The sequence below is a fragment of the Eleutherodactylus coqui genome, chromosome 2 (assembly GCF_035609145.1).
Source record: "Eleutherodactylus coqui strain aEleCoq1 chromosome 2, aEleCoq1.hap1, whole genome shotgun sequence".
Taxonomy (NCBI): Eukaryota; Metazoa; Chordata; class Amphibia; order Anura; family Eleutherodactylidae; genus Eleutherodactylus; species Eleutherodactylus coqui.
The window spans coordinates 72,874,682-72,889,183 of NC_089838.1; the positions used below are offsets into that span (position 1 = coordinate 72,874,682).

General features: G+C 41.0%; 1 protein-coding gene across 8 annotated transcripts in view; it reads right to left on the reverse strand.

Moving 5' to 3' along the window:
* The window catches only part of TENM2 (teneurin transmembrane protein 2), a 1,550,877-nt gene that overhangs the window by 516,156 nt on the left and 1,020,219 nt on the right, over window positions 1-14,502 (reverse strand). For 5 of the 8 annotated variants that reach the window (XM_066591125.1, XM_066591120.1, XM_066591121.1 and 2 more), the window contains exon 5: window positions 5,738-5,953. In XM_066591125.1, the coding sequence (XP_066447222.1) occupies window positions 5,738-5,953 (216 nt within the window). Of the gene's footprint in view, window positions 1-5,737; window positions 5,973-14,502 lie in introns of all 8 variants that reach the window. The other 3 variants (XM_066591118.1, XM_066591117.1, XM_066591116.1) reach the window with 1 other exon arrangement.

Sequence of the window (14,502 nt, forward strand, 5' to 3'; positions counted from 1 at the left end):
TTTGTAGTACTGTACTATGGAATGACAGCCGCAGGCTACAAAATTGCAAATGAAGCTGCACTTGGTTCTAGGCTTTAATTCCTGCCTGATAGCAGAAATATGGCATGGGATTAGGGCCTCCTTCACACAGGTGACACAGCATCAGCACGAGAAGATCACAGCGATATATCGCATCACTGGTCCATTTGATATTGCTGCGTCTTGTCACAGCAATTCGGTTGCACTACAAAGTCGCATGTGATGCTACAAAGTCGCACAACTTTGTAGCACCACATGCAAGGATTTTTAGGGGGGGAAGCCTTGAAATATAAGCGCTACCCTGAAAATAAGCCCTAACTGCAAAAAAATAAATAAATACACTTCACCCAGAAGCTCTGTCCAGGTCTCGGCTGCAGCTTCTTCCTGGTCCCCGGCACTGGTCTTTTTAATCTCTTTTGGCTGGGAATTGAAAAATCCCTGCCTCCTGGAAGCACTGTCTGTGATTGGCGGACGCTTAAAGAATCAAGGCCAGCGCTTGATGAATGGTTGTGATTGGTTCATCGAGCACTGGCTGTGCTAAGCATCAGCCAATCACAGCGAGCAGTTTCAGGAGGCGGGGATTTTTCAATCCCCGGCCAGAATAGATGAAGGAGAATAGTATCGGGAACCGAGGAGAAGATCGCGGCTGGGCTGACAGCACTTCTAAAATGATGTATACTGTTTTTTACATTTTTTTCCTGCAGTTAGGGCTTAGATTAGGGCTTTAATCTTTTCAAATCCACTGTCTGACGTCTAAAGACATTATGATTTAAGGCTGTACAGCTCTGATGTTGGAGGACACATAGTTAGGGGTCACTTACTGTATATTGCCAGCCTCTCTGCTGTCGTAGCCTATCCAACCTGTCACCTCATGCAGTACTGGCTTTAGCCAGCAGATAGCACCATTGTATAATGGCAGAGAAAGAGTAAGCCCCCTAGAAAAACCAGGATACAAATTGGATTGGAAAGGGTTAACAGTAGGATTTTCTACTGTCAAAGTTGCATCGCACCACATGAAAATTGCGTTTTCATGCAATGCAATTGAGTGGAAGGCTCCATAGGTAAACATGGGCTACAAAGCCTGTGCACAGCAAAACTGTGTCACCCATGTGAATGAGGCCTGAAGCCTCTGCTTTCGATATACCATGTATGTCTCAGATGAGCATAGCCCTTCAAATTTCCTTGTGGCCCTTGTGAGTGGTTCAGTATGACAATTTGGCTCTTGCAATGGAAGAGTTTGTGCACCCCTGATCTAAAACTATATTCTTCCCAGATAACTACCTGAAGCAGGACTCATCATTAGTCAGAGCTCCTCATATTTGCTATGAAAACCTCTGAATTCTCATAGCTATTGTATTTGGTTCTGAATGTGAGTTTTATTAAAGCAAAACTCCAGTATTGGGGCTGGGAACTCAGCTTTGCACTGCATTGAGAGTAACATGTAGAACCCCCCCCCCAAAAATGCCCAATGTGGGGAAGCAATAATCTGAAGTCATCCTTGTGGCCATATCGACTACTGTAAAATAGTTTGTTTTTTTCCTGCTATTGTGATTTCCATAGAAATAAATAGAATGCCTTGCTACTCAGCCCCTGACTGACAGTATTATGAAAATTGACCTGCGGATTGGAGGGTCGCCTCAATATACAACAATACAGATTACTTAGTGTGGCCAATTCATCTGTGAAAGTGTTTTGATGGCTTATTTCTACCTGTTATAACCTGCACAATGCAATGCAGCCGAAATAATCATGTGAAAAATATTGGATGCTGAAAGTATGCTGGAAATCAGCAAAGATCTTTATATTAGGGGATTCTATTCAGCATTGCAGCATACTCCAAGGGAATAAAGTCCATTTCCAAGCTTTAAAAATGCATTCTGTCAAAACAGTCTCTGGGGGCGCAGACCGAGTCATCCGAAGATTTATTGCACCAAAGTTGGGTTGAAGATACCTTTAACCTTTCCCTGAAAATTCTAATAAAATATGGCAAAACCTGCCTGACTTGATAGAGCAATTTCTAGCTCCAAATCTTGAAGCCTATCTCAGACATTTCCAATCAATCTGGGGGGGAAGAGAGCCAATTTTAACCCTTTAAATGACAGACATTTTTTGCATTTTCGTTTTTATCCCTGCGTTCCAAAAGCTATTTTTTTTTTTGTTTTCTGTCATTATAGCTGTATGTGCTTGTTTTCTCGGGGACAAGTTGTATTTTTTAATGGTACCATTGCATACCCCATATTATGTACTGGAAGAGTTTTAAAAGTTTTTTTTTTAATTGGGGTAAAATGGAATAAAACTGCAAATGGACCATTTTTGGAGGATTTTGCCTTTGCGGGATTCATAGCAGGGTAAAAATGGCATGTTAACTTCATTCTATGGGTCAGTACCATTATGAAAGGACTTTGTTTACTTGATTTTTAACAGTTTTTTTATGTCTCTGCTACTTATTGCTATGATTTTTGATTACTTTTTATTCAATTTTTATTGAGAGACATGGTGACTAAAAACATGATTTTCGCATTAGGCATCTTTTTTATCTTTTTTTACAGTGTCCACCATGTTAGATAAACAATGCCATTCTTTGCTAGTTCAAGCTTTTTTGGATGCAGAAAGACCAATTACTGTATATACTCGAGTATAAGCCTCGTTTTTCAGAACATTTTTTTGTGCTAAAATGTCCCCCTCGGCTTATACTCGAGTGAGGGAAGGCTTAAAAAAAACCTCCATACTCACCTCCCAACCAGCGTCTGTGTCCCCGGCGGAAGTGCGGCAGGCTGCTTGAATTCTCTCCGATGTCATCCCCCGCCGTCCTTTTTGCTCGGCTCTGTCATCCCCCGCCGTCAGCGCTGTGTAAGTAAGGGCTGTGATTGGATCGAGCGTCAGCCAATCACAGCCATTGCTCGATCATTCACTGCCAATCAAGCTGCTTTAGAATTCTCCCGGCTGTCATCTCCCTGCTCGGCTTTCAAATCCCCTGCCGTCAGTGCTGTGTAAGTAAGCGCTGTGTTGGATCAAGCGCCAGCTGTGATTGGCTGGTGCTTTATCCAATCACAGCGCTTACTTACACAGCACTGACAGAGCCAAGCAGAGAGGACGGCGGGGGATGACAGTGGGGAGAATTCAAGCAGCTTGTCGCACAGACACCGGCTGGGAGGTGAGTATGGAGGTTTTTTTTTTTTACCTAGTATATACTTGAGCATAGCTCGGCTTATACTCGAGTCAATAAGTTTTCCCAGTTTTTTGTGGTGAAACTTATTGTCTCGGCTTATACTCGGGTCTGCTAATACTCGAGTATATACAGTATGTTTATTTTTTATTGTTTCAATTGTTTTTTGGTAAAATGGGAAAGGTATCTTTTACTTTAACATATTCTTATTTTTTTTCTATTTAAATTTTTTTTTTTGACTTAGGCCGCCTGCAGACGAGCGGGTCGGATCTGGTGGCGAGAATTCTCGCCGCGGGACCCGACCCGAGCGCCTGCAGAGACGAGCGCGTACTCACCCGCGCCCGGCGGCCCCGGCTCTTTCATGTGCCGGCTGCCGGGCAGCCGGCGCATGCGCAGACCGGAGACGGCGACCAGGTATGTGAGGATTCTGTGCGAGGCTCTGCGAGCCCCGCACAAAAATAGGACATGCCGCGGTTTGTTTGCCGCCCGAGATTTTGCGCGGCCAAACCGCGGCCGTCTGCATAGGAGTGTGTATTGTAATGCACTCCTATGCAGGCTTTCAGTGGCGGAAATCCCGTGGGAAATCCCACCGCGGGATTTCCGCCCATGTGCAGGCGGCCTTACATTTTACGTATTTTCAGTATCTGCTTAGATGACATGCAACTGTTTGCTTCTAGAATATACTGCAATGCTTCAGCATTGTAGAATTTTGTACTCTTGACTCTCACATATTAACCTCTGACACAGGCAGGGCTTAGTATGGTTAAATACATGGCAGGCCTGGGGGCCTTCACTAAAGCCCAGGGCCAACATGACAACCTGTAAATGCATCACAAGAGGCTGATTGTGAGTTGAAGGGGGACACCCCCCTCTAACTGATACCATACATGCCACAGTTAGGTGTGAGCTGGCTTCGATTACGACTGCTTGCAGTATATCATTGAGGGTAGTGCAACAGGTTGCATGTCAAATATATCAAAGTACTCTGGAGAGACAAAAAGCATTCCCATTTTGTCTCCATCATCTTGATTTGTCCTATAGAAAGAGAGACAATATGGTGGTTTCTCATTGGTCTGTTGACATACGATATATTGCAGTTGGTGTAGTTCACTAGATTGGCCACCAGGGTGCAATAAACTAAAATTTGACATACGACCTATTGCAGTTACAACGATATGTAAGCTGTTCAAACAGCAGTGGCTCCCGAGCCTGCTTCACACCCATCCCACAAGGTACATGTACAGGCCATGTTTGTATTCAGATAAATAGCTGTCAAAGTAATACAAAGTCAAAATAATGGTTCTGTGGGGGCTTGCATAAAAGAAAACAGTTATAACAATAATGTAAACACTCTGTAGCAAATAGTCCAGTCACTTGCTCCCACTCATATTCCTTCCCCTCTGTGCCCCTTGTGATGGACATATATAATATTCCTTCAGCTATATAACAGACCATATTTAATAGCAGATCTTAAACTAGTTCACACTTAGTCCCTTTTTTAGCTGTTGCTCTCCCTTTTACTGTAGGATGCTGAACCAATAATTCTAATTTTCTGAATTCCTAAAACAAATCATTGATAGTATGGGAGTTGCAGGACTGTTGATCCAGATTTTCTTTCTTGACTAACAAAGCAATTCTAAAGGTTCCAGCACAGAAAAAGCAGCTTTCCAGTGGGAGGATCCAACAAAACATCACGTAGATTTCTGGACATCTGTGACTAGTAGGGAATTGAGGGTATTGACAGACTGGGCTTACTTCCAGTCAAACATGTTTTGGACGGATTTAGGCTTAAATACAATTAAAGAGAACCTGCCAGCTCTCCTGACATGGCTCTTTTAGTCAATGCTTGCATTCCCCATGAAATAACTATTCTAGGAGATCTTTTGTTCTAACTCTGCATTGTGCCGTTCCTCTGTTATTCCTCCTCGGAATTTAGGAACAATTTGATAACTGGGTGCTAGCATTCTGATACTGCCAGCACTGATTGGACAGTGTCAGACTCTGTAACAGCACATATCAAACTGGTAACACCCATTTGACAGTTCATGGATCAACTTCTAGGAGGAATAACATAAGGAGGAATGGTACAATACAGAGTTCTAAGAAATCACAAACCAGAATTTTGAGGTCAAGAAAAACACAGGTATTCATTGAAAAGACATTTGCAAAATTGATAGATTATCCTGTTATTTGTATAGCGCCAACTTAATCCACAGCACTTTCAGGTGATTTATTTATTACCCCTCAGTAAGATGGGTATGCATTTTACCGACCTCGGAAAGATGAAAGGCTGAGTCAGCCTTGAGCCGGCTACCTCAACCTTGCAGGGATTGAACTGGCAACCTTCAGGTCGTGAGCGAGCATTTAGGACTGCATTTCTGCTGCCTTAGCCCTCTGTGACATGTTAAATCAATGGCTGGATGGATTCTGGTTCTGTTTTTTATGTTCTCAGGTCATATAATAAATACAGTACAATACCACCTAAATGATTTATAAAAAACAAATAAAAAAATAAACCTTGATTTGTACCTTATTCTAGGAGGCACACTGTACCTGGTTTCCAGTGGAACATTGCTGTTGAGTACCCAGCTGTCTTGAAGCTGAACTGATTCTGGAGTTGTGGCCATATCATTCGGAGCCGGTGCTGGTGCATGAATCTGGTTTCTTCGGTTGGTCAAGGAGTTCTTATTTAGAGAATTGGCAGAAGAGTGGTGATGAGAGAGAGTGTGATTGTGAGGAGGAGGAAGAGGAGGCCGAAGTGTTGACTGGCTAAGATGATTTGTCGGGCCTGGAATAATAGGAGAAATTCATATTATTAACAGTTTATGCTTTATTTCCTGTATCAGACATTTAGCTAAGTGCATTATGGAGCTAACAAACTATTATTATCATGATTAGGAATGAACTGTCAAACAATATGTAGACTAAAGAAATTAATGTATTGATATAGATGATAAATTAAAGGCTATAATCACCTTTGTCGACTTTTTTTTTTTAAAGGGGTTGTCCAGTTGTAAACTATTGATATCCTATCAGGATATCAGTCATTAATAGTAGATCAGCAGAAGTGCAGATTCAGGGACCCACTGATCAGCTTATGCACTGACCTGATTTCTGCGGGAAGCTGCAATGGCCTGGCTTGGTATTTCAGGTCAAGTTTCCTGAAAATACCAAGCTTGGCCACTGCAGTGGGAATAGAGATGTCTGCTTCCTGCAGAAATCAGGTCAGTGCAAAACAGCTGATTAGTTAAGGTTCAGCTCCACGGACCCCCACCGATCTACTATTGATGACCTTTTCTGAGGCTAGGCCTTCAATAGTTTAATGCATTGCATGTACTTTTATAAATAAAAAGATTAGTAATTGTTTTTTAAAAATCGCCCCTAATAAATATATATATACATAAATAATGAAATATGATTTGAGCTTAAATTAGCTTTCAGAAGGGAAGGCTATAGAAAGAGCTGTCAGAGAGTACAAGGGATTGTGCATATTCTGTATATTTTATTACATGCAAAGCTGTAAAAGCCAAATGGAGGAAAGTTGTCAAAATAAATTAATTGTACATTTCTTTTATTTATAAAACAACATGAAATGCAGCAAGAAAAAAGTGTTTAAATAAGTCCTTAGCCTTTAATATAATATACTGTAGTTCCTAGTAAAATCATAGATAAGTTATTTAGATATAAGAAAAGTCAATTAGAACTTTTTCCTGTTCATGTTCAAGGAGACATGTGGATCGGAAACGTCATTCGACATTCAGCAAATCTGCCAGGTCATACACTTTCTATACTTTCTATATACTGCAATGCAAATTGATCACTTATGCACGACAGCTCCAGCAGTGGTCAGGTGCAAAACTTAAAAATTATTGGGATTAAAAGGTGGTCTGGCCAGTAACCCTAGCATGTTGTAAGACAATACAGTGGGAAAACTAACAGTTTTCAAGATAGCAGCCTATAAGTTATCATACCACTCTATTAATGAAACACTACTTTGTGTTGCTACATGCATGAGGTTCTGGGTGGGATTCCTGTGTCTGTTGGTGTGAAGAGTGTACTGTTCTGCTTGTATGCCGTTTATCATCTATGGCGAGCCTGGCCCCTGAATTCCAGCATAGGGCCGTCCCTATTGGGGTGATCACCCCGCTTACAGGCAGGACTCCCTGGAATTTAAGTTGCCTTGTTAGAGTAAAAACTCACAAGACAACGAGGACCCTTGTCGTGGGCTTGTGAGCTTAAGTACCTTGGCCAAAATATGAACGAATACCTCGTACGTACTTCAACTATTCCATCTGCTTATGCATTTTGGTATTTTAAGTGTTTTGGTGTTTGTCAGTTGTTGCTGGATATCTGCTATTTCCAGCATGATGTGCATTACACTCAGAACGGATATAACACCAACCAAGTCGAAAACTAATTTCAAGCAGTAATTTGGCAACCAGTGTACTGAACCATTAAATGCGGAAAAATAGACCAAACTTATGAGTCTGCTTATATTCTTTGTCCTTATAAATGATATTAAAATGCTCTCTACATAAAACAGCTACTTATAAACAACTCTACACAATCACCGCAATATTAATGACAATGTTGTTTTTCTGTGGTTTCTCTTGAAACATATATAATGCAATAGTTTGAATAATGCACTGCAACTCTATGTATTTCCGTATCAACCCAGCAAGCTATAATATGCCTTAGACTACCAAGCTAAAGACACCGAGACTAAACAGTCATTTATTAACCTATAAATAAGTACAAGGATATAGATAAATACCGTACAGCTTTATATGCGGTGGTTGCAAGCTATTGGAGTTTAAAAATTAAGCATGTGTAGACTGAGAAATAATAAGATATACTAAGTAATAAAGTACTAAAATAAATATAATTACAGTTAAGGAGAGGCCAAAAGGAAATTCTGGGAAGGAAGCCAGTGATGATAAAGGTCTTATAAGTCACACTGATACACAGTTGAGTAACTACCATTTCAACCCAGCAGCCACTTAATATCAATTCACTGGAAATTGACTTGAATAATATAGAACATATAAATTACTTATCTGAAGAAGGAGCAATATTGCTATTGACCATTTAACATCTATGATTTATATTTAGGGATTTCCTTTTTGTATGCACTTACATACAAATCATTCAACCAGGGTCATATTTAGTGAATTCAATACTTCATACATAGCTTGTTATTACGTTATAAATAACGTTACATGAGATGACTGTAAACCAGAGCCCTGCGGACTGCTAGCCTTTGAGGGATCATTTTTTGCAGCCTTTAACAAAGCAATAGTGATTTTCTATAAAACATTCCTATTACCTCAGTCATTAAAACTGTATTTACGTTCGTTTCGTGTTTGTATTATTTCTCCTGCCCCAAATATGTCCTCAGTCCATTCAAAAACTACTGTTCGCCAGGCATTGTTTGGATAAAATGTAGGCTAACCTATGGAAGCCTGTACCAAAAATTTGGCAACAAATCCTATTTGCTGACAACCATTTATTTACTTGTGTGGGATAACACATGTATATAAAAATTTGGACCATCACAAGCAGCATCTGAGTTTCAACAAGTTTTCTAAAATATACCAGGTTCTCCTTTTCCCTCTCATTTGCTACTGTCTGCATTGTTTCGTGTTCGTAAGTTCTGATTTTCAGGTGATCTTCCCCATGTTTCTGCTGTTCTGCAGTTTACAATCCTCTTTCAGGAAGAGTGTGTCTGGGCAAGCCTATCATACTGCTAGTAGTTCACTGTCCTGCACTTCCTTGCCCTGACTTCTCATGCTGCATTGTGCTCCAATCAGCAGGAAGGCAGTGTCGGAATGCCCGCCCCTCTATTTTCCCAGGAGGATCAGGCACTTAGAGATATTCTGGCCAAATAGTTAGTAAACGCACAATAATAATGTCTGCACACACAGGCAAACACCCACATGCTGTAATAGCAGGAGAAATGGAGACTATAGAGATCAAGATCACAATGTCTGCAGATCTGTCAGCCTGTAAGTACAAAGGAGTTGCCTGTGAAGATAGACTCTCCTGTTAATATGGAAACATCCCTGTGTTCTCGTTACTATGAAAGCTCTGTACCCAAGGACAGGGAGTGGATTGCAGAGAAACTGAAAGGGAAGCCCTAGTGGCGATCACTTCAAATGTGATTTACAGTGGTAAAGCAAGAAAATTTTGAATGCAAGTATATTACAGAAATGATGAGACTAACACAAGCTAGTAGATGAGCAGACGTTGTCTGAAAAGTTAGTGCCCCTTTAAGCAGTTTCCAGGGTTTAACCCCACCAAGGACAACATCTGCATGAAGTTTGCATGTTCGCCCTGTGTTTGCATCTTTCCTGTAAGTTAATGGTCTTACAGTGAAATTGAACCGCCTGTGTGTGCGAGAAGAAATGTAGATTGTAATTGTGTGCGCTGCAGAATATGTCGGTGCCATAGAAGCAACAGAAAATAAAAATAGAAAAAAAAATCAAGACTCTGAGGAATTAGGTTTGGCTTTACAGATGCATTCATATCTGGTCACTTTCTGTTTACTTGGCATCCATCACCTGAAATACATTTCACACACAGCCTTCTGCAGTTTGATTTCTACAGTCAATGACTTTAATGACACAGAGGGCACAGAATGCTTCCCAGAATGCTGTGCAGAAGCCCCAAGCGGTAAATGGGTAAATAATACATAAGTGAAATTTATGAGAACAGTAAGGCCATAAAACACAATTCATACCGTAGGTCCCACTAGAAGAGCTGCTCTGTCCCAGGCATCTCTGTATTGCTAAGGAATATCACATCTCCCTGGGGCCAGCCTGACATCCTTGCATTCGCTGATGATTAGGACATTCTAATACTTAATGTGTAGAACGTTTGCAAAATCAGATTATATTTATTACCAGTCCTCACATTTGGTGCGCAGCTCGTAGCTTGCAAATGCTAACATGTTTCTCTTGATGAGAAAACAATGCAAATTAAGTACGATCTTATGAAAAATTGCATTGGAGTGTCAACGAATGTTTTGAAAATATGATACCCATTGGTAGCACTCTTGGTGACTGACTCGCTCAAGTATTCGCACATTCGCAGACCTTCTGCTATCTTTTGTCATGTTAAGTACAAAATACATTTGGGTAAGGAGTCTGGAAATGTGACAGAAACATTTTCGGCATTTATAAAGAACATTCGGCTTTACGTGGGATGACTTAGTTTCTTGAATAGGTTATGGAATCTGTGGATGATTGTACAAATCTAGAAACAAGTCAAATCATTACACAACAGGTGTCACTAGATGGAGCTCTAATTTACTTGGTTTTCATACAAGAGAAATTCCCTTACTAGGCCGGCAATACTCTTATTGTAAAGGTTAGTAAAAATTTGCTGTGCAAGGTTCTACATAGTCTAAGGAAGAGGCCTGGCAGAGTGTTCAGTTGCACTGATCAGACATAGGACAATTTGAGCCTTTAAGGGGTATTCCCATCTCAATTTTTCATAGCAGAGATTGGAAACCGCAGCCACCCCGCCAAAACCCATGGAAAAAGCCGAGCAGCATTATTTCCATAGGACTCATTGAAGTGAATGGGAGTTTTGGAAATAGTCTGACGCGGCCACTATGCTGTTCCGTATTTCTCTGAGTTATGGAAACAACATAGTACGCTGTGCTTCACTGTTTCTGTAGCTTCCATTCACTTCAATGAGCACTATGGAAACAGCACAGCTCTAAGCATTCGTCTCTTTCCAACAGCTGGTCAAGACAAAGCTTCAAGGTTGTCAAGACTTAGCCATAAAAAGCCGAGATGGGAATACCCTTTAAGATCCTTTTACATGCCCCAATGATTGGGCAAGAATGTTCCTAGGACTGATCGTTTGCCTGGTCATTGGGCCATGTGAACTAAGAGACGATCAGCTGTCGAAGGGGCAAGCACTCATTTCTCCATGATCATATCTTTCATGTGGTACAAACATTCATTGTTTTCAACAACACATTAGCGTGAAGGGGGAATGTGCTGACGATAATGGGGAGTTTCTATGGGGACAACTGATCATATGAGCAATCGCTTATTCCCAAGTACAGTCGGAATCAGGCTGTGTAAAAGCCCACTCAACAAGCGGCAATCTCGTTGATCAACTCTGCTCAATCACAATGAATTGCTCAGCATAAAAGAACCCTTAATGTTAAAGGGAAACACATGAAATGATAATGCCTACATGAAAAATAAATTTCCAAACAGGAAATTACTTGTTAGGTCAAAAATATTATTATAAATATCAATTCAGGTGACTTTTCAGAATAAGATCTCACAAGTACATGCAGAGTAGCATTATTTCCGGCCATTATGTGATTTGCATCCTGCGTTTATTAGTGGTTTGCACATGAAACTTTGCCCGTTCACTGGAGCAGCTGCTCCACAAAGGTCCCCTCATCACTGAACACTCCGACAGCACTGTCACAGTGTTCAGTGATGAGGGGACTGCAGCAGGGACGAAAGAATCCCCTGCCACAGCTGTGGCAGAGAAGTGCAATGCCATCCCATTGCTTTCATTGGGGCCGGGGCTACTGCCGACTCATTGAAAGCAATGGGATGAAGGCAACCCCGGCAGCGATCATTTTGGGGGTGGGGGCTCGACATATAAGCCATTCCCTGAAAATCATCGCTTGTGGTAGAAAAAAAAAACATTAACTCATCTAGAAGCGCTGTCTGGCTCTTCTCCCCGTCCCCAGCAGTCTTCTGTATTCTGGTGGCTGGGGATTGAAAAATCCCAGCCTCCAGAAAGCGCTGCCTCGGATTGGCTGAGTGCTGATGCCAGGAGTTGGGATGGTGATGCTATGATTGGCCACACTGGTCACCTGACTCCTGCTGGATGCTCACACTGGGTGCTGGGGACAGGGCCACAGGTGCCAAACACAGGAGAGTATGTACTAATTTTTTTTTTCATGCCCAACCATTATATATTTTTTTATTTTGGTAATGACACAACTCCTTTAAGTATTATTGTAAAATATGTTGTCTTTAAAAGGAATATATCACTTAGAATTTTTACTAAGCAAACGCAGATACTGACACATACATTTTTCTATGTGCTCAGTTTTTTTGTGCTATTTTCTGTACAAGATGAAAAGAGATGGCCATCTTGCCTGAGCTTGTGCTCTGCTATGTCATCAGCAGTTCAGAGATGTGCTTTACAGCAGCCACATGGACATAGGAAACTGGAGTCTGCAGATGACTAACTGACTTTTATAGGACACTGTTCTAGGCATGATCAATGACATGTGCAGAGGTCGTTTTGCAATGAGGGAGGAGGTGAGCGTGGCCATTGTGAATGGTAGATCCAGTATTATCTGTAGCGGTTACCTTTCATTGCAACCCTGTCTGTTATAATTACATAACTGTTGAAAAGTTATATCTAGTCGGCTAAAGACACATGGATTGCATTTGGTGCAGGTTTTCTGCAGCGAATCTGCACTGGTAAAACCTGCGCCTCATGGATTTTGGTGCAAATTTCACCACTTGCATTGCTGAAATCTGCAGCAAACAATTGATATTGTACAGATGTAAAATCCACAGTTTATGTCAATTGCACACAGAATGTTTCACACTATGTGGATAAGATTTGTTAAGCCTCATCCATATGGCTTGTACAATAAATTGAACAGATTTTCCGTGCAGAATGTCTGCAACAGTTGCGACCCATGTGGACAAACCCTACAGCAGGTGTCATAGGCTCAGCGGCCAATCTTTAATGCTTTGCAATCCACTGTCTGACATCTTCCTACATTCTGATTGAAGCTTGCACAGCTCCAATGTCAGAAGACGTCCAATAGGGTAGTCTTACCGTCTATTGCCAGCCACTCCGCTGTCAGAGCTTCTCTGGTGCACACACTGGCTTCAGCCAGCAGATGGCACCATTGTATAAAAGCAAAAAAGAAAAAAGCCTTTTAGGAAACCCTGAATCCAAAATTGGATTGGAAAGGGTTGAATGAATATGGTGGCATTCTGATACATTGTTTTTTTAGATTCTAAGTAGGTTTGTTAAAATCTACAACATTTGCAGCTTTTACTTTGTAGCAGTATTATTATTAGCGCAGCAACACATGTGGAGTATGTTCACCAGACGAGAGGCTTATTGAACATAGCTTTTAACAGATTTCTCACTTTTTTGCATATCTTTTAGCAGCAAAGCGGAATGCAATCATTGGTTATATAAATATATTATCGCAGCGGCCAATAAAAGGTTGGCATGTTCTCATCGCTCGATGCTACATGATGACTACTTGGATCGTTTGGAATTTAGAAAGGTTTGATGTATATGAAAATTATTAGGAGCAAAACTGTTAAGTGAGTAGGTGGGAGTTCCCTTCACATTAGTGGAATATTGAACATCTGGTGAAAAAAACCAATGCTACTGATATATGCGTGGGCACAAATAAATGTTAACAGTTTGATGCCAATCAGGATGCTTTACAAGCAGACCTCTTGCTACTTATTGCCAGCAGGAATCTGATGCTAAGAAAGCTAGTACATTGGAAATTGAGGATTAAATTGAAGCTTAGTTATTTAAGCAAGGTATGGAAGTTTGAGAATTTAGCATTTTCTTGTTGTTGAACTTTTCATTTCCATCTTTAAAGTGGTATGATGCATGTAATGTCAGCAAAAATTGATTTGGCTATATTAAGCTTTTAAAAAGTCAAAGCAGAATTGAACTGTGTAAAGCTCTTTTCTCCACGAGTGAGATTTCTTGCTGCACATAACCAACCTGTGATCAGTCTAACGGCTCCCAAAATATATAATTAGAGGGTGACAGGAATGTCTTCACATTAATAATGTATTTTTGCTTTTCCAGTGTAGCGCTTCCTGTTTGTCCTTTATGAATTCATCTACTCATAACATTGATGTGATGTCAGGAGTGTTTAGTTAATATCAGATGTGCAAGTTTTGTTCCAACTCGGCAGTTAGTAATAACTATATATCTTTTGAACCTCTATAAATCATCATCTTGATAAATACCCACGTGGTTAGCTATATCATCATATTCCTGTTTATACAACTAGATTGACTTTATGTTTGCCACGTGAACATAAACTGTTTGGAGAAATGGTCTTCTCTCCCTGCTCTCATTCTCTTTTCCCCCTCTTCTTATTCCTCATTTGGCTGTGGGAAACCAGCGTACCATCTTCGTTGCTCCAGTCCTAAGCAGCCTTCAGGCTCTCAGCTACCTCCACTCCCCCCGAGGCGCTCTGGGCGCCATTTTTTAAAATAAAGCTCCGTTGATATGTTGCTCCCTCAACGATCTTCTTTGCACAGGGGTTCCCCTAA